The sequence below is a fragment of the Crocodylus siamensis genome, chromosome 1 (genome assembly GCF_052110815.1).
Source record: "Crocodylus siamensis isolate JL-2025a chromosome 1, ASM5211081v1, whole genome shotgun sequence".
Taxonomy (NCBI): Eukaryota; Metazoa; Chordata; order Crocodylia; family Crocodylidae; genus Crocodylus; species Crocodylus siamensis.
In genome coordinates, this window is record NC_143395.1 from 270,289,892 (window position 1) to 270,310,148 (window position 20,257).

Here is a 20,257-nt window from a genome sequence, read left to right on the forward strand (position 1 = left end):
ACTGAACATTAAGGTGTCTTGTGTAGATGTGCCCACTAATCATCTTGTCTTGACAGATCTTAAATAACTACCCTTGTGTACAACCAGAATGGGGATGAGAACCAGTTCAGGGTATTTTCCTTTACAACTCATGTCTGTAATAATACATGACTTAATCAAGATTCCACTTGCTGATGTAATTGAAAATCAAAATGCACATTTCTCACCTATGTACTCGCCTTTCAGAGTGAGATAAACCAATATGCTTCAATTTCACCTTCTTTGATTGTTCCAGCTGAATTAAAGAACTAAATCCCATCTCCACCCCCTGTGAAGTTAAGTGAAATTGCTTTTGCTGACCTTCTTCATCGCATGAGTTAGAATTGGCCAATCAATGGCAAAATAAAAATATTGTGGGACTCGCCCCATATGTCCTTTCTTATTGCACACACTCTGAACTTGAAATGCACAGAAGTTTTGAAGTGTTAATGAATGTGCACATAGAAGAAAGACGTTTGCATCCTGTTTAGACAAAAATAAGTCCCCCAATAAACTAAAAAAAATCCAAGCAAGAAAACCGCAGTTCATTAAGCTGCATTACAGACAAACCCAACATACACTATTGACCTTTATCAAGCTTGTAATTTTCCAAAAGGTTAGTAAACATAGCAACAAAACAAGGACTACTCTAGTCTCTGTCTGAGTCTTTATTTTCTGGGAATGAGCTTGTAGCCTTAAAATTTTGCTGTATGCCTCCCCACTTGCAACCTGACCCTGTATAAGCAGCTTGTCTGTTTTAGTTCACATTTCTTCTACTGTTTGTGCTGTATGACATCCTGGTGCATGGTACTTCACATGCTATCCTGTGTGCATGCCTTCCTTTTTCTGTGCACTCTATCCCCTGGTGAGGCAGTACATGCATATTTATATTACATGATTAGCATCCAGGTAGTCAGCTTGACTTGCAGGTTAGCTTCAGGTTGGCTGAAGTATGAACAATTCTATTGCAAAACTTTTGTGTTATTTTTCCCTTGCTGCTTTGTCTTTGCTGTGTGTGTCTGGGGATATATTTCCCAGGTTCTCTGCGGTGAGTTGCTCTAGATTTTTCCCAGTCAAATGCCTCTCTCTCAGGAACACTGTAGGAAGGGCATGGGATAATTATCAGTGCCTGAGTAATTTATATCCCCTTACCATAGAGTGGGTGAGGTTCTTGCTCATATTAAACAACACATGCAGCTGTGCAGGCAAGCACAGGTTCATAGTGCAAATAAGTATTTGTCTGAAGGACTTTTGTGTGTATGATAGTGGGGGTAGAGGAAAACTGTATGGAGGAATACAGGTTAACACTACAGTGTAGCCATACCTTTGAGACAGCTGTTTGGATTTTCCCCAAATGCACTGATATAAACACAGATGATTGTACAATATGGTTGGCATGCAGCTTTGTGTTGAAAAACTACTTCTGTGTGGACTCACCCTAAGTGTGTTTATTGTAACTGGCCAGATGACTGATGTAGCATTGCCAGGTTGGAGTATACTGTCAACCATACTGGACCATCATCAGTGTTTATGTCAGTACATTTAGGGAAAATCCAGACAGCTGTTTCAAAGGTACAGCTGCACTGTTGTGTTAACCCATATTCCTACACATGATTTTCCTCAACCCCATCTACCACGCACACAGACGTTCCTCAAATAAGTGCTTATTTGCACTTTGCACCAGTGCTGACAGAATGCTGACTCTTAAAAGTATGCCAACAAGACGTGCTATACTGAAGCGTTCCATTTGTGATTGCCCTAAATCAGTGGCTGGCATACTACAAATTAGCCCTGCACCCTCTTGAGGTGTCACTCCAGTTCCCTTCCCTTCCCTCATCTGCTGCTCTGTTTAATGGTCCTTGCTCTGTGCTCCCTGAATGATCTGCTGCTCTGCTCCCTGCTTTTTGCCCTGTGCTTCCTGCCTGAACTGCTGCTTGGCTTTCTGTCCCCTGCCTTATCTGCTGCTGTGCTGCCTGTCCCTGCTGTGATGCCACATGCCACACACACAGGCTGCCTGCCTATACCACTTGTGGCACCCAAGCCACAGGTTGGCTACTCCCACCCTTAACGATTGATTTTTAAACCTGAAACATTCTCACTGAAATTAGACATTTCAGTGTGTTGTGCATTAAACAGGGTAGCTACAGATGGGTCAGAAGGATTTTAACTTTTAGTTCAAACTATCTCTCAAGTAACATTTATATTCCATCCTTTGTAGTCAGGGCTGATTTTTTAGTGCATGTTTTACATGGGAAGATTTTCTGAATCTGTGTAAAATGCCCATTACTATAGTCCCAAAGCCAAGCATAACCACCTAAAGGCTAGCTTGATGACTCATTCTGTGGGTCAAATATCTGGTACCGGGGCAGGTCCAGGATTGCCCAAAGTGGGGTGTGGAAACAACCCCAGTGCAAGACTGACTGCACCCCCTGCTCCCAGCCTTCTCCATCCCTACTAGTAGGGGCAGACTGCACCGTGGAAGCTTCTGGGAACTTTTTAAAGTTCCTAAAGCAGTTGAAAATCCTCCCTCCCTTCCCCTTCCTGTTCAGAGCCATGTTCCTTCCTCTTCCCCCTAGCCTCTAATTCCCTTGCCTCCTGCTGCTGCTTTCTCCGTTTTTTGGGAGTGAAGAAGTTCCAGAGCCAGCTGGCAAGCTCAGCTAGGGAGGGGACAGCAGCAACAATGTGGCAGGAGAGTAGTTCCCTCCACCCTGCTCTGTTCTGGAGTAGGTGTGGGGAAGGGGAACCCTCTGTCCACCTCTGTTGCCATCGTCCATGTCCCCCAGCCAAGCCCAGTCCCAGTGCAGTGGGCAGAAACAGCTCTAGTGCTTTCTTGTCTCTGGGAGACAGCAAGAGAAGGCAAGCAGGCAGTGGGAGAGGAGGTGTGCCTTTGAGCAGAAAAGGGAAGGGAGAGATTCTCACTTATTTTAGGGATTTTAAAAGGTCCCCAGAGGCTCCTGTGGTGTGCTCCAATCCAAAAGGGGGATGAAGCCATGCCACTGCGCCCTCTCTGGATCCGCCCTTGTCTGGTACTACCCAGATCCCTCCTTAAATTTGTTAAGTGTCTGTTTCCAGGGAGGTTTCTTTATCTGTTGATTTCTCTACTTTATGTATTTGGAAGAAAAAAATAGATGCTGAAATGCTTAAAATTATTTAGTGGTTGCTATATTTGACCATGGCAAATAGACTATGGCTGATTACTTACTGGGGCAGAAGAACACTCATGTGAAAGAAAAGTTATAACCAAACGTGCATTCTGACACACATGATTATGTAGGAAGGGGCCGGCATGCTAATACAAATACTGCTCAGCAGGGGACAACATTCTTTTTGGCTGGTAGATCCTCTAGACTACCTAGATCTTTAGAAAGGAGCCGGGTGTGCATTTATTTAACGCTGATTGAGACATTGCTTTTATGTGTACATTCATGGTGAAATTGAACATTGCGGAAAGGATCAGGTCCTCCAAACACAGCTTAATGGGGTATTAGTCACGTAGAAAAGGAGTCAAACATGGCTTGTAGCCTGGATCTGGCCTGCTGAGCCTTTTCATCTGACTCCTGTAGGGGTCAGGAATTTGGGGTCAGGGTGAGCCGGGGCAGGGTCCATTGCTGAATTCCCTGGTATGGAACCCCCTTGGGGAAGCATCTTGGCAGCAGGGGAGAAAGCCAGTGATGGCTGGGTTAACCCCTGTGCCACCACGTGCCTCACCACTGCCACCACTTGCCCCACTGCTGAATCTGGACTCAGCTTACATGGGGGAGTCCCATGTTCCACATCCAGCCCAGAGGCCATGTCGAGTTTGACAGCCCCGATGCAGAAGACTTGTGCAGGCCCCTACATAGGGGTGAATTTCATCCTGAGTTATATGGCTGTTCTACATTAGACACAATTTTTCATATTTTATTTTATTTTTAAAGTCTGCAACTTTTGTGAAAGCAGCGTAGGATCAACTCTCCATTCTGGGGTGAATGCTTGGGTTTGCTCAGTCTTTGTCCTTTCAGAATGATGCTTTCTTACCCTTGGCAAAGAATGCACTGGTAACTGCAAATCTTCCCCACTTTCCCTAATTTCTGAATTAATAACCAGAGCAGATATTGTTGGGAACAAAAACATTCTTTAAAAAAAGCTAAACATCAAGTTATTAATTTTTTATCATGACAAACCAATGGACACAAAATTTAAATGTGCTATAGAAAGAACAAGCTAGTTTTAAAAATTTTATCATTCAAACCAAAATTATTCTAGACCTCAGCCCTTAGCATGTACAAAAAGAGACAGGCTATACATACATCTTTGCCATCACCTCTTTCTCTAGCTATATAAAATACAGAGAAATAAAGAAAAGGAGAATGCAAAGTACTGGAACTATGTAATCAGTGATCTATTCATAATCTTAGCCTTATCATGATCATTTTCAGTAACAGCAGAAACATATTAGCTAACATTTTATTTTCCATATTATTAATAAAAATTGATTATGGAATGCATATTTTATAACACCTAGCATTACTTATCAGAATACTAGATAATATAAAAATTGCACACCAGATTATACCATATACAGACACTGTTATACCTAAACTGTAATATAGATAGTATACTATTATTTTATAATATCTAATATAATATTCTATATTAGATATAAACTTATACATACCACCTTAATTCATGCCATACATTTTATACTATATATTTCATAATATGTATCCTGTATTATATAGTTATATAACATATTTAGTATTATATAAAGAACTTCTATGATATATATAGTATTAGATATTATAAAAGCCTCTCATATAATAGAAATATAAAAACCTCTAATATAATACTACATTTTCAAATGAATGCATGGTTACAATCAATACCAATTGTCAAAAGCTCTAAATATAGTGATTACAATGGAACTATAATCCGCATTCAGCAAACATATGGTTAACCTGAATTAATTTTATTATCTTCAGTGGGGTGAAGAGAATTGATATGGGCCACTGGGAAACTAAGTGCTCACGTATGTTATGATGGAGCACTTCCTTGCGGAGTTCTCTCTTTCAGATGTAAACGTTTGGGTTTATGTTGTTATAATGAGAAGCGTATCTGATCAGCACATTATAAATGTATCAAATATATTTCTAATTTGAGTGACTTCCTTTTTTATTTTTAGAAGTGGAGATAAGCAAGGCAAGATATGGTTAAAAAATCTATTTTTATTTATAATGCTTGTGTAATGTGGTAAAAAAAATAACCTACTCAGAATGATTTATTTCCATAGCACAGACACGTGTCTTTGGAAAATGAGATGTAGTTAGCCATGTTAGTCTGAAGCATGGTAGATTTGCACCATTATAGATAAGGACCTACCTAAATCACAATTTTGTGGAAACCAGAAAAAACACCATTGTCTGTGACTGCCATGATCACCAGGAAATCTGGCATTGGCTGCAATTTCCTGCATTTCAACCAAAAGAAAAAAGGTGGTAGTGATGTAGACTGAGTGAAGTCACCCTCTGCCAATTAGCAGCAATGAGCAGGACTGCCAGGATCCCTCCGCCAGTCATTGGTGGTGGGTCTGCTGTGAAATGCCAGTGAAATTGACTCTGCACACCATGAGCAAGCCAAGAAAAACCCTTTGTCTTGCCATGACTTAGGTTCCTACTTATAGACTAATCTAAGTACATACATAGATATTTAGCACAAGCTGAAGTGAGCTACAAATTACAAAAGCTTATGCTATATATATATCTACTTTAGAAAATAATCCATACCCTGTCATGCCAAAGGTTTGTTTTGGTGCTTAAATGTCAGGAAGTCAATTCCATTTAAATGTGCAACTTACCTCACTCAGTCTTTGTGAGGGAGCTAGCTGAAGCTGAAATGTCAGATCATGTGTTTCTGCAGCACACGAAAAAGATCTGAATATGTGGCCTGTGCTGGTCTTCAGCTCTGTGATTTTAGGTGGCTGATTATTTATTTATGTATGATGCTTTTGTTTGCTGACTATCTCAACTTTTTATATATTTATCTGAACTGAAACTCTGCTTCATGTTTCCAGGATTCTTTGATCAGTAATACATTCAGTCTGAATTTCAAAACAAGCCATTGGATATTCAAAACCAGGGATCTTTAGGAGCAACTAGGTGTCTAACTTTCATTGCTTCTCCATGCAAGACAACTGTATAGTTGCTATTTATGCCTATGAAAATCTTCCCCTTGGTTGTCATTCACAGTCAAATGTGTGAAACCCTCCTCCAAAATACAGCTCTGCTCACTGGAACACCCACGGTTCCACACAACTTGATGTCATCTGCAAACGTGCTGAGTGTGCACTCTATCCCATCTTCTAAATCATTAATGAAGATGTTGAACAATACCAGACCCAGAAGAGACCCCTGAGGAACCTAACTTGATACCTCCTCCCAACTAGACATGGAGTCATCAACAACTTCTTGCTGCGTATGCTGATGATTCAACCAGTTACCTATCCAACTTACATGTAACAGAACACTTAAATACCATCATAAGTACACAGAAAGAGCAAAGGATGGATTGAGGCAAGGTAAATTTAGTTTGGGCAGAATCTTAGCTATCATGTTTTGCATCTAAACTCACAAAGCTAAATATCACTTGCTTCTGGGTTGCTTTGTGGGTGTATAGCTTTGCCTGCACAAAAGGAACCAAACTAATTCAATAATACTGTACTTTCCTTTTTATATAATCCTGGGCCCATTTCTGAATGAATGAATGAAGTACATAAAGTTAACATATGAAAGCTCACAGTAAACTTCCCTTAATATTGCAAAACTTTGTAATAAAGCATAATACAGGACCACCCAGTCAATAAAAATGAAAAAATGTCACGTGATTCCCCCAACTAATTTCTGGGGGAAGTTCCCAGTGACCAACCAAATTTGGAATTTAAAATTCACCACAAACTTGTCTTAAAATATTCACAGATGTTGAAAAATTAAAAACAAAACAACCACTATCAGCACCCCTGTGCCTTTTGGCTTTGCTGAAATGTTTTGTTTTGCTGGGAACAGGGAATGAGTCAAAAACTGGTCAATTGTGAGTGTTTTTAATTTTATCTGAGAGATTGTTGGTATTACACACTATATATTTCTATTGGGTTTATCTCACAGATTGTTGTGTTAAACAGGAATAAGAACTAATACTATACAGGAGTAAGTCTGGATATGTTATGAGTAATATAAATATTGTTTCTACTATTCTGCATGTACCAATGCTGATTAAACTTGCTGAGTCACCAATATTATATTTCACTTGGGATGGGGATATGTACCCAATACACAATATATACTTTCATCCTGACCTTTTGAAGGGTAAAGCCCAGGGCTTATTACATGGCTGTATTATATTTGTTTCCATGTTAAAATATTATCTGACCTGACCCCCTACAGCCATGGATTTGCTGCTTCAAGAAGCACTGTATTTGCTGAGTCAGTAATACCCTCCATGACTTATGCAGCACTTGTGCAGCCAAATGAGTGATATGAAGGCCCATTCTATTTGGGCAGGCCTATGTATTCCTATTTGTTGTGAATCTTACCTCTGCTTGTCAGCTCTCCATTTTCTTTGCATTTCTACCACCATGTTGAAGAGAGCTGGGAAAACAAGATCTAAAATAGCCAGAAGTTATTTGGATTTTAAACAGATTGTCTTCAAATGTGTAATTTCCTCTTTTATGTTTGTTTTCTTCAGTGGACTGTGAGCAAAGGCTCAGTTTGTAGGAGGATAGCATGGAGATTGAGCAGTAGCTGTTTTGGAAAGTGGACGATGAACTGTTTTAGAGGGAAGGGGGAGGAATTTAGCCAGAGTACTACTTGAGGATGAAGCACTGACTGAATAGGGGTGACTGTAGGCAAAGTCAAAGAGTGGAAATTTTGCATGGCAACAACTGATACAGGAAGCATGGATTGCAGAAGATGCTGGATGTAAAAGTTTACTGCAAAGTCCTGTGGGAAGGATGAATTAGGGAAAAATGTGATTGGAAATCTGGCTAGGGAAGATGAAGTAAGCAGAAAATCAGTTAGTTAGGGACAGACTGATCAGATTGCTTGACAGGAGGGATTCAGGGAGTGGACTGATGATGAACAGGATGGACTTCTGGGGCAGAAGATGGATTGGACCACAGTAACAAAACGTATGAGGAGGATGGCTTGGTTGCTGATAAGCAAGTCTGATGAAGTAGAGATTTTATTCAGTGATGTGGCATGTCTGAAGATGCATGGGAGGGGGAGGAGAGCAGTTTATGGATTATGGAGATGCTGACAACTGGAGAAGTTTTGGGGGCAGAGGATAGATTGTATAGCTTTGTTGCTAAACTGGGGACAAAGGATTGGGCTGATGGAGAACATCAATGAAGAAAGACAAAGGAGCCCTTGCATGGGTAAAATGACAAAAAGAAAAAAAATAATTGAAAAAATGATGAGGGGAGCTTAGGGAAGGAAAAGAGTTACAGTGCTTTTGTAGGTGAGAACAGGGGAGAGCAAAGACAGAATGGAAGGGAAGCTATGAAAACCATACCAATGAACTAATGAGATCTGGGAGTGAAGAGAGTATGGGAAAGTAGGGGAAAGATGAACAAGATGGTAACAGAAAAGGCAGAGGGACAGAATGGAGGTAAAAAGACGGTTAGAGAAGGAATGGGGGATGGGATAGGATTTTCCTTAAAAGGAAAAGATGTGGAAGAGACAAGCTGACAGAGGAGAGAAAGCTCAGTAAAAAGAATAAAAACAAGGGAGACGTTGTAAGCTTCAAATGTTTATTCAATGATAAAAGGAAGACTAGCGACCAAATACTATGTAACGCCCAACATTTGTTTATACCTACTTTTATGTATGGAATGAAGGGGATTTGGGAGACAGCTGTTCAGGACTCAGGGTGTGGTAGATTAATATTTCTATATATTTATATTAAATATATATGAACTATTGTTTACCCTGCTTTTTTAAAGAACACACTCATGTTTTGATGTCTGATAGGGAATATGATGAATATTGTTCAGGCTTAGACTTTCTCGTGTATGTTTGTTGGTGTTTTTAATAGAATGCTATTCCCCCCTAGCAAGCTTCTTTAGAATGCCAAAGAAAGAGCAGATAGACTTTCTGTTTATTTTAAATCTTCGTCTAAAATCTTCTAAAATGCAGGAAATTTCACTGGCTATTCAAATGGTGCGAGGAAAGAATTCCTGCACACCCATGTCCTTTCACATTTTTTCTTTTTACCATTCTGTAAATCCCCTGTGAATTTCTGTCTAGCTACATACAGGCTTGAGCATTCCTAAACCCTTTGAGGTCTTTTTGCTTCCATTTTTCTCCCTTTCACATGCTGTCCATCTCACTTTGTATCACAACAAAGTCCTTGCCACACTTTTAACCCTGCCTTTCCATTCTGATGGCAATGCCTGAGTCTCTCTGACTACTGCCCTCATCAAAGTTTTCCTTTTGGTTTCAGGAAGGACGCTCTTTCATCTCTAAATGCTTCTACCAGAGGCCAGCAAGCTCCAAGACTAGATTATTTTGTCTTAGGGATTTTGTCTGACCTCTCTACTTAAACTATACACATTCTAGGCCAGTGGCTCTCAACTGTTTTCGACTTGATGCACCCCTGGAAAGACTTGAGGCACCACTTGGAACATGCCAGCCTTTAGCTTCCACTTTTTTTGTCAGCAGAAAAATAACAGAGCAGTTTTTCTGTTGAAAAGAACTCAGAAAGATTTTCTTTTTGAAATCTCTGGATTTATCTTGTGAATCATGTTTGTAAACCTAACAGTGCTAATACTGTGTGGTACCTAGCGGCATTGTCGAAAGGATCTTCAAGCACCCCAGGGTGTTGTGGTACCCTGGTTGAAACTCACTGTTCCCTGATCAGATCTGTCCCATGATCTCTCCTCTCCTTTCCTCTCCACTCCTCTCCTCTCTTTTCCTGTTACACACTCTGAAGACAGCTGTTAGCCTGCTGAGACTGCCAAATATGTTTTGACAAAAAAAATCCTTGTTGAAGGATGGGGAGGGTTGTTACTACACTTATTTGTACTTTATCAAACTTAGCAAAAATGTTTCACTTGGTTTCAGTTTATGGATGGATGGAAGTTCAGGGCACTCTTATTTCTGATTAACTGGTTTTTCCATGCCTAGTTTAATGTGCAGTGCACTTTTAGATCAGAAGCTAAATATAAGCCTGTGGAGCACTTACTGCATCTTTCCCCATATTTGGCAATGTCTGACATCCCACAATTATTTTACATGGATGCTTCTTCCAACGGACTTGGCAGTTTAAAAGTGCTGAATCTTTTTGAACAAACTGTAGGTTTTTCTAAAGGATTAACAGATGCTCACACTTATCTTTTTTAATAGAAAGACCAATAGACATTTTCTTTAAAGTAACTCAGATCAATGTTGCAGTATGGCTATATGATATAATAAAGGGGACATGCTGAATGTTTGTCCTATGCTTGTTTTAAATGGTTGTTTGTCATGCACAATGCTTCTAAGGGAACAGGTATTTTTAAGGATCAAAATTTAACAACACTCAGTAGGTGAGATGATTTTATGCCAAGCAGTTGTTACCTTGGCCCAGACTAAATATGATCTATAGTGAGGCAGGCTACAGGGGAAAGTCCATGTTAAGCTCAAAGAAAAATAGCCCCTCTCCAAAGTCTGTCACATTTCCCCTTTTTCTCTCCTTCTCCTCAAATCTTCTTCTATTTTGTGGTGTGGAGACCCTTGCCTTTTGGGATCAGGTGAAGAGATTCTTGTGGTATTTCTCACTAGAACTGGAGCTTACTCAATGGCATATCTCTGCAGTCTTTTTTCCCTTTACTGGATTTTTATTTTGCAGTACCTGATTGATAAATTCTAGAAGTTGGAGGGGCTGGGAGAGGGAGGGGAAGGGGGCAAAATGCTGCCTGCACCATAAAAACCAATGACAGCAAGGCCAAGGATTCATTAGACACAGAAACTGTGGTACCTTTTCTGCACTAGAGGTCATTCATCTTTGGAGACAGCTGTGGCTGAAGCTACATGAATAATTAAAAAAGGGATTCATCAAATCGTAAAAAATAGCCTGCCATTAATTTTTGCAAATGTCTTACCCAAATTATCAATCTGGCTCCAGAACTGGGAAAGTCACTAAAAATATTCAGTGACATATCTGACAAGTATTAAGACATTTGACCAAAAAATTTTTTGAGAAATATTCCTGATGCATTGTAGGCTGTGTGTGCTGGTTGGGCAGCAATGGGATGGAGATGATGAAAGGCCAGCCCTTTAACTACTATAAACTGATGTAGCTCTGTTCCTGATTGATATAGGCTGAAGATTTGGTGCAAAAAAGGTCCATTTTAAGTGGTTTTTATGTCAATTGTTTGCATTGAGCTAGGAGATTATGAGCAAGTAATAGCTGTAGTGCTATACCATTAGCTAGGAAATCCATCAGCCCTCTCAAGGTTGGTTAATCTAGGGTCTGACCCAGAACTCACTGGATTTAAAAGAGAACATCTCCATTTTTTCCAAATGACATTGGCTTGTACATCCATGCCCTCAATTACCATAAAGATGAACTTAAAAAACCCCCCAGCAATGGATATATGTGAAGTATCTTTTGATAATATGTGCAAAATCTTTCAGTCCTGCTTTATTTTGATATTGGAAGAAAAAGGAATACTTTCTAACTCTCCACCAAATCAAACCAGTTCTCCTTAAGCAGACCTTCTATATTTTTTTTTGCATGGGACGAGTGTATTTTCTCACTCTTCTTCTCTCATTCAAAAATAACAGAACCATCTTTGCTCAGAGGAACAGCCTAAACAGTAAGCTTCAGAAGGCTACAAAGCAACTGAGAAAAGAATTGTGATAGAAACTGTTACACAACTGTAACCACAGCAGCCCACAACCTGCAATGCCCTAATTAAATCCGTTCTCATGGATGAACTTCAAGTGCCAGTCTCCTCTACTACTACTTTTCTTTGACAGAACTGTGGGTGGACTAAACTCACTCTAAAAACTAACATATTTTAGTCCCCTACAAAAGAGCTGGCCTATGCTATTTTGCAGTAAGATCTATAACAGAACCCTGATATTTATCTTAGTTAACTTTAACCCTGGAAGAACTGCAGATCCCAGCATGTTCATTGCCAATGAATTAAAGATGTGAAAGGTTGTCCTCAGGCAGTGGGTGTCCTGATCCACTAATCCAGTTAACATTTCAGATTTCAAAGTGACCCTGTACAAGATAGGTTCATTTCTATGCATGAACTTCTATGTTTACTTTCTGCTGAGAATAGTCTCTTTATAAGCCACATGGGGAAAAAAAAGCAAGTGTTTTGCATAATCTGCTTAGTTAAATGGAGACTTTGTACATTACATGCAGGAAAATCTAACAAAAAATGGAGATAAGTGGCCTCCTTGTGATACAAAATTCTTGAAATGTGCTCTATTTTACTTGTTATTTTTAATTTTTTTAGATACCATCTGAAAACAGGAATTACACACTGTTTCTGATAGAACATTAAAGGCTTGATTTCTGCTTACTTGTCACTAAGTACATACTGTACATTAATTGGTACAGTGAAATATTAAAAGGTGCCCTTTGAATTAAAAATGTCAGGGGTTACAAGTATATTATGTGCATACCACTGTGGGCCTACTATTCAGCATAAAACAACCTTACTGAAATGTGGAACATTACTATATGATATGACTAAGTAACTGGAGTTCCACTTACGCTGAAAATTTGAAGTAGTACTGCACACTGATTTTTAGCTGGGAAAGCTTTTATCAAATCAGTGCATGTAGTATTCTTCACAAATGAATAATGTTGCAAACAAGGACATATCAGATGTCTGCAGTGGACAAAGCTTTTACTACTGTTCATGACTGGAAGGTAAATGAAAAGAATGTACTTTCCAGAGATCATTTTTTGTGTCTTCGTGAAGCCCTCTGCCTGTTTTGATGCAATGCTGCATTTTCCCACAAATGGCCTGATCCAATGACCACTGAAGTTGGTCTGAAATTAGCAGAAAGATTTTCTTAACAGGGACAAACTGACCCCCACCGGGATTTCCCCCTTCTCATAAAATCCTGGTGGAGAGACAGACAGAAATTTCTGTGTGAATACCACTGGCTGCCAGGCTAGGAAGACAAAATAGGACTGTCTTGGTAGTGTACCTGTGCTTTAGTCCAGTGATTCTGAATCTTTTTAGACTCAAGGCACCTTTTGTTAGACTTAAGGCACCCCTCGGAAAATCCCAGCTCTTGGCTTTCACTAATTTCTTGACTGTGGAAAACAATAGAGCAATTCTGTTGCAAAGAACTTAGAAAGACCACAACAGAGCAGAAAAATTTTGGATTCCTGTTTGAAATTTCTGGGTTTATCTTGTGAGTCGTGTAGGTGTTTGCACCTAACACTGTTAGTATTACATAACACCCTTAAAAGGATCTTGCAGTACCCCAGGTTGCTTGGTCACTGGTTGAGAATCACTGCTTTAGTCATTCGTGGGGCTTGATGTGCACTGGTGCTGTACTCTGACCTGGAGAATGTGAGGCATGGCTCTTCATCTTAGCACTACATAACATACTTACACTGACTCAGCAAACTCTGACTTTTCTAGTGAAATATAAAAAAGAACTGTCTACTACTGCACTTATTCCCTACACAGACTCTTATGAAAGATAATGGTAAAACACCCTGTACTCAAAAAGAGTATAGTGATTGCTCTGTAAATGAAAAATGCACATACCCGCCTTTTTGCCAAGGCAGCCACTACTTTCATTTCAGCTGTGCATAGATTGTCTTATTAAACTGGGTATCAAAAATCTAAACAAATTTCCACAGAAAAACTGCAGTTGGTTTCCTCTCTTGTATAACATACTGCACTAGCATATTTTTGTCCCTAGCTATGAGCCAAGAAAAAAATCATACAAAAATGTGCTATGAAACAAGAGAGCCCCTCCAGAAATAGTTTTAATGTCCAAGTACAGTGTGAAAGATTTATAAACATTATAAATACTATGTGAATTCATGAGGTGGATGGTAGACTGCAGTGTTACCAAGGCTACATGCACTGATTCTTGGCTGCTTTTTTGCTTGCTGGGAAACATGTCAATAAAAAATCATAAGCACACAAAAATATCAAAATAGGAGATAGTTACCTAACATGATGAAGGGAATTCCCAGGAACGTGGAATTGTATTTCCCACCAGTTAGATTAATGATTCCAGCTGCAGTCAGAGTGGCTAGGCTTATTGTTAACAAGCCTAGGAGACCAAGCCAAGGTTTGCTACGGACACAATCCTGCATGGAGCAGCAGAGTATAGCCAAGCTGACCACAAGTACTAGACTTGTGATCAGGTAACGTTCTGACACCCTGCTAGTCTTCTGGAAATCCTCTTTCAGTGAAGAAGAAGTGAAGGGATACATTTTGACTTTCCTGTTAGATTTCTGGAAAAGTTCAACAGTGTCGCAAAAAATGGTTTCCCACTTTTCCGCTACCATGTCATTCAGGGAGTTGATTGCCTGCAAGTAGTAGGTGAGCTGAATGGCTTCTGCAGACTTCACCCGATCTTTGCTGTGCACAGTAACTCCACCAAGCTGGTGCCCATTATACACTTCCCTGCCATCCTTTAAGTGAGTGATTGGATATGTGATAGCAAAATTTGTTCGATTAGAAGAACGAGCGGTCTTCAATTCCTCCAATACATGCACTATGTCATCCACTATGCAAGTCTTGTCGTTATTCAGGATACATATATGGGCAAATGTGTAATTGAAACCAGGTCTTTGTACTTGGATCCTGGTCACAGCAGAGTGCAACTGTAAGGGAAGGAAAAATCGTACACATTATTCATCAGGTAATCATTCTAGCAGGCAAAAAACAGCAGTAGTTTTGTCAACTTGGGTCATGGACAGAGGAACATATATTGCTGTGTAATGTACACTGGTTTTGTATACTGATGTAAATTATACTGGGACCAGAAATAGATGTGCAGCTCTCCGGAGCTTAGCTCATGCAGTGGGCTGTACCTTGCCACCAAGGGGAAATAACCATAGGGTTATAACCTGTTTGCTACCAGAAATGAATGGATAAATGACAAAACTTAAACTGGTAACTTACATCAAAGGAGTTTTACTTCTGGGTCTAATCAGTCTGGGTGATGTTATCTTTGTGTAGGGGGTGGCATAATTTGTTTTCTACTTTTAAATACCAATATAATACTAATTACATCACTGTAAATATTTAATCTGCCCAAGGTGACACTGTTTCCCATTGACTCTAAAAATGTATCTTTTTGGTTTTTGCTATAATAGTAGTAAGGACTTTACAAATATGTATTACAGTGTTGATGTTTTTCTCCAGAATCCTTTACTCTTAATCATTTTAGACCTATACAAGTGCATTGTGCATCTGCCATTCAACTTCTCTAAGAAAACAAAGCAAGAAAAATAATTCTGTGATACAGAGCTCCATTTTCAAGTGACCTACTTGTTGTGTTAGATGTGAGGAAGCAGCACAGCATCTGCACCTCCCTTTCAAAAGGGATAGCTACCCCACCAACCATTTTATGGACCTCAGAGTTACCATTATTATAATATTACTTCCTTGTCAGCTATCAGGTATGCTGTATAAAAAAGAGACATAGCAGTTAATTTCAGTGAGCCACCTGGGTGGTGGCATGTCATGGATACTATTGATTGGCAGTAAAAGCAGTAGCACTCCCTTAGAAGAAAAAGAAGACTACAGCTGCTTTGTCCTAAATGCAGGGTTTGCCATGGTAGCAGGACTAAATCAGCTGGCATTAATTGCTTTTAGTTCACCCCAGCAAACCCACAGCAACTCTGTCAAAGAAAGAGAAGTGGTAGAGGAGACTGGCACTTGAAGTTTATCCATCCATGAGAATGAAAAGGACTTAATTAGGGAGCTTCAGGATGCAACCTGCTGTGGTTACAGTTGTGTAACCGTTCTATCACAATCCCTTTTCTCAGTTGCTTTGTAGCCTTCTGAAGCTTACTGTTTAAGCTGTTCTGGAAAGTCTGAGCAAAGATGCTTCTGTTATTTCTGGGTGTGAGGAGAAAAGAGTGAAAAAATACACTCTTCCATGCAAAAAATATAGACAATCTTATGATCTCTGTATAATTTTCAGCCAGGAGAAAGCAGCAAGACAGTTGAAACAGAGCAGGGGAAGAATCATAACTATGGCGGAGGGTTTGTCAGGATTCTGCTGCCAAATAATTTTAATCTGGCAGTTAGCTGTCTTTGCAAACTGTACATTGTTTATGTTTCTTGTGTCTTCTGGCTAACCTTATGGGGCTAGAGTCTGTGCTGCTGTAGTTGTGAAAAGGAATATCCATATCTCCTTTCTGGAAGCGGCTGAGGACTGTTTACTATAAGGCAAAACCTACCTTACACTTTTGACCCATGGAGAGGAAGTGGGTTGGTCTGGAGTGTGATGTACTCTAACAGTTCTGGCTGATGAACAGCCACTGAAGCTGAGTAATCTGTTGATGCAAGTTAGAGCAGGATCAGTACTTCTTTAACTAGGGCTTCAGTGACTGGGAGCTGATTTGGAAACCTGAAACAGCAAAGCTGAAAGACCTGCCTGTGCAGTGCAGACATTTTGCAATTAAACAAAAGACCCTGGCTTCCCCCTTGAGTTTTACAACTGTTTGGCCCTGGGAAAGTATAATTCCCTCATCTGTAAAGTGGGGATGAGACCTTTTCTGCTTGGAAGCTGGTAGAGTGAATAAGCAAGGACTATAATTTTTTTTTAAATATGATGAATAACTAATATCTGCCCATTGATTCTTGGCAGGAAAAGAGGAGGAAAAATCTCTCCTTTTGTATACTACATATATTGCTCTCTATGGACCCCAGTGAGATGGAGAGATTCTAGATTATATAGGTAACGAAGGGATTGAGATCAGACAATATTTAGAAAAAATACAGACGCAAAATTGGTGGAGTAAATGATAAGAGAAACCAGAATAGCAAAGATGGCTCTGCTGGTGGAAATGAATTAGTTGTCTGCACACAATGGCCGCGTCCAGATGAGCATAGACATTTGGTTCCCCGGGGACAAGTAGCAGTGGCACACTTGTACCTGTGCCACGCGTACTCTGGCATTGGCAGGTTACCCTGGGTGGGGTAGAGGAGGTTGGAGCCAGCAACTGTGCTGGCTCCAGCAGCTGGGGAAGCTGTGGTGCTCCTGTAGTTGAGAGTGTGGCTGGCAGCTGGAGTGTAGCTCCGGCTGCCCAGGATCCAGTTCTGGGCTTCATTAGCTGCCCTGTTTTTCCATGTGGGTGTTTTCCCTGCCCTGGGGAGCACCTGAATGTGCAGTGTGTGGCACTGCAGATGGGTCTGCGCCACATACTGCACAGCCGTGCTCTAGATACAGCCAGGGGTGTTAGTATTGGGTCTGTTTTGCAGACCGATTACCCATAGCTCTATTTCAGTGTGACCAGTATTTTACCCTGTATTCATAAAAAATGTGCACACACTGTACTATTTATTTTACCAAAGATTTGATTATCTTTAATTATTCACTGTGGGGATAAATCTAATTTAAACTGCTTCCATTTCTTAAGATGATATACATAATACATGATCTGTAAAAAGATACAAAATTCCTGTTCTTTCAACGTGTTTATCTCACAATTATGGAGGCTTCTATCCCTTGTACTTGAGTAGCTTTTTAAGTGGCACAGAATGGCAGAGTAATAACAACTGTGGAAAACTAGGTTGGGAAAAAGAAGTGAAGAACCATATATCCCCAGACAATTAAAAGGATATCATGCTTAACCATGATGAGAAAAGTCCCTCCTGATTAAGAGAATACAGGTCAAACCTTGTGATTAGAGATTTTCTGAATAACAATTTTGCTAAATAAATAACAAAGCAAAAGAAAAATAAGCAGAGAAAAATGCTGGAGGGTTGACATTTGTTTCTTCATTCTGTGTCCATCATATCAATGTAATGTTGGTGTTCATAGTGTGAGAGGTTTACAAACAACTTAGTGGAACCCACAAGCATCTGGTCTGTACTTGTTCCACAGAGTACATATGTTCAAATGATTTGGGAGAATTCTCCTGGGTTTGTTATTTTGGTAGAAAAAATTACCTAGAGACCCCTGAAGAGATGTATGAATGCTGAGTTACTCTGCAGCCAGAGAGGCCCTATGCACACATTTCACCTTGCTCTATAGGCCCCCCAGTCTGCCTGGAGATGAATGACAGCAGTACATAGGGCAGCCATAACTGGGTGACTCAGACTGCTTTGAGAGGTGTCTCCCTGCAGCACAATGAGAAGGGATTATGAAGGGGCTCTCTGTTTGGCTGGAGCAATATAGCCCAGCCCAAGTGACACACTGTCTCCCTAGATCATGGGTGGGCAAAATGTGGCCTGTGGGCCAGATGAGGCCTGCCAGGCCATTCTATCTGGCCCGTGGGGCCCCTAAAAAATTTAGAAAATTAATAGTTACCTGCCCCTGGCTGCCTGTCATGCGGCCCTCAATGGCTTGCCAAAACTCAGTAAGCGGCCCTCCGCCCAAATTAATTGCCCGCCCCTGCCCTAGACTCACTGGGGAGGGGGAGGACAGGACTGGGAGCAAAGCATGCTGGGATGCTAGAGGACTGTTACAGCTTCTCTCCAAAGGTACAGACATTCGCTCTCCCAGAAGCCATTTAGCCCTGGTTGTTCCTGGATTATTTCTCCCCTGGAGCAGCCATTTTGCACAGGCAGACACATCTTGAATGTCTCTACACTCATCTTTTGGCCTGGGAGAGCAACAACTCTCCCAAGAGAAACTGAGTGTTTATTCATGGCCTATGTGACTTGCTCAAGGATATTTGGGGGCAGGGGAAAAAACTGGACCTCAGTTTCCCAAATTCTATGTTTGAACCCTTACCAGCAGGCCTTCCCTCCTCCTCAGTAAGATGACTCCCCTGTACCATCACAATTCTCTTTCAATCTCCTGCTCTGTGTTTCAAGTTAAAGGTTTCTATCTGCAAAAGCTATTTCAGGGATATTTGTATATTCCTCAACTTTCTACTGTGATAGAATTAGTCAAATGTTCTAGTTTACTGATATCAAACAAAGACACCCATTGAAAGCTGCCAATAAATGTATTTCTCCAGCTCTGGTTTTAAAAAATTGCCATCTATAGAAATGAAGTTGACAAGAATGAAGATAAATGAAATGATTTATTGTCTGATAGGATAATATAAATGGGGAAAACAAAGAATTAGGGATCTAACTTTTATAATAATATGTTTTACTCATTTTCTGTATGTGCTTAGGTATTCTGCCTCACTTCTGCTGTTTTATATTGTCTTATATATCTGAAACCCTCTCTTAGAGAAAGTAAGAAAGTAATGTCTCTGTCAATCTTCTCTTTATTAAAAGGTGAATAACTAAACACCATGTTTAACAGCTCAGAAAAGCTATCGGTTCACAAACAGGAATGTAGGTTTTGCCATGTAGGTACAGCCCTCCCCTTGCCAGTTTGGCAGACCAAATGGAGTGTAATATTGGCTCAGACAGCTAGAAGCGTGTAGCTCAGGATGCTGGGAAAAGCTGACATGGGGTGGTAACAAACTGTGTGTCAGGCTTCTTCAGCACAGGGGGCTTGCCAAGAAAGCACCAGGAAAGAAAGGAGAGCAGCCAGAGAGCACTGTGCTCTAGCAAGCTGTGGACAGTACAATACCCACTGAGTCTGTTATGAACTGGTGCGGTTTAGAGGAGCTCCAAGGGTACTCTGGGTTGTGCCAGGAGCCAAAATGGCTACCATCTAACATAGGATTGGCAAGAGCCATAGAAGAACTATAAAAACACTTTTCCCTCCACATCACTTCACCCTTCCTGAGTGTGCTGAGCGTGACTCCTGCATGCCTGAGGATTCAACCATAGGGAAGGCTGACTCACACGATGCTCATCCTTGTGGTAGGGACATCTAGTTCCCTGAATTTTCTGTGGGCTACTTTCAGATCAGAGGTTAGACCCTGAAGCTCTGTTGCTTCAGTGCACAATGCATTTGGTAAGAGCAGGGGTTTGTAGCAGCATCATCGTACAGATGTCGCTCCCCACACTGCTCTGCATCAGCCTGCTTGGTAGTGGGCTGCTGCCTCTACCCCAGCAATAGTCATAGTTCCATGGTTTGTTGTGCACAGTGATGTTAAGTGTCTAGATACATGTGTTGTACTAAGTTTTTCACCTAAAGCAGGAATGCAC

General features: G+C 40.6%; 1 protein-coding gene across 1 annotated transcript in view; it reads right to left on the reverse strand.

The window, feature by feature from the left end:
* Positions 1-20,257, reverse strand: part of PTCHD1 (patched domain containing 1) — a 52,616-nt gene that overhangs the window by 22,357 nt on the left and 10,002 nt on the right. The window contains exon 2 of the mRNA XM_090062285.1: positions 14,187-14,847. Within this exon, the coding sequence (XP_089918411.1) occupies positions 14,187-14,847 (661 nt within the window). The remainder of the gene's footprint in view (positions 1-14,186; positions 14,848-20,257) is intronic.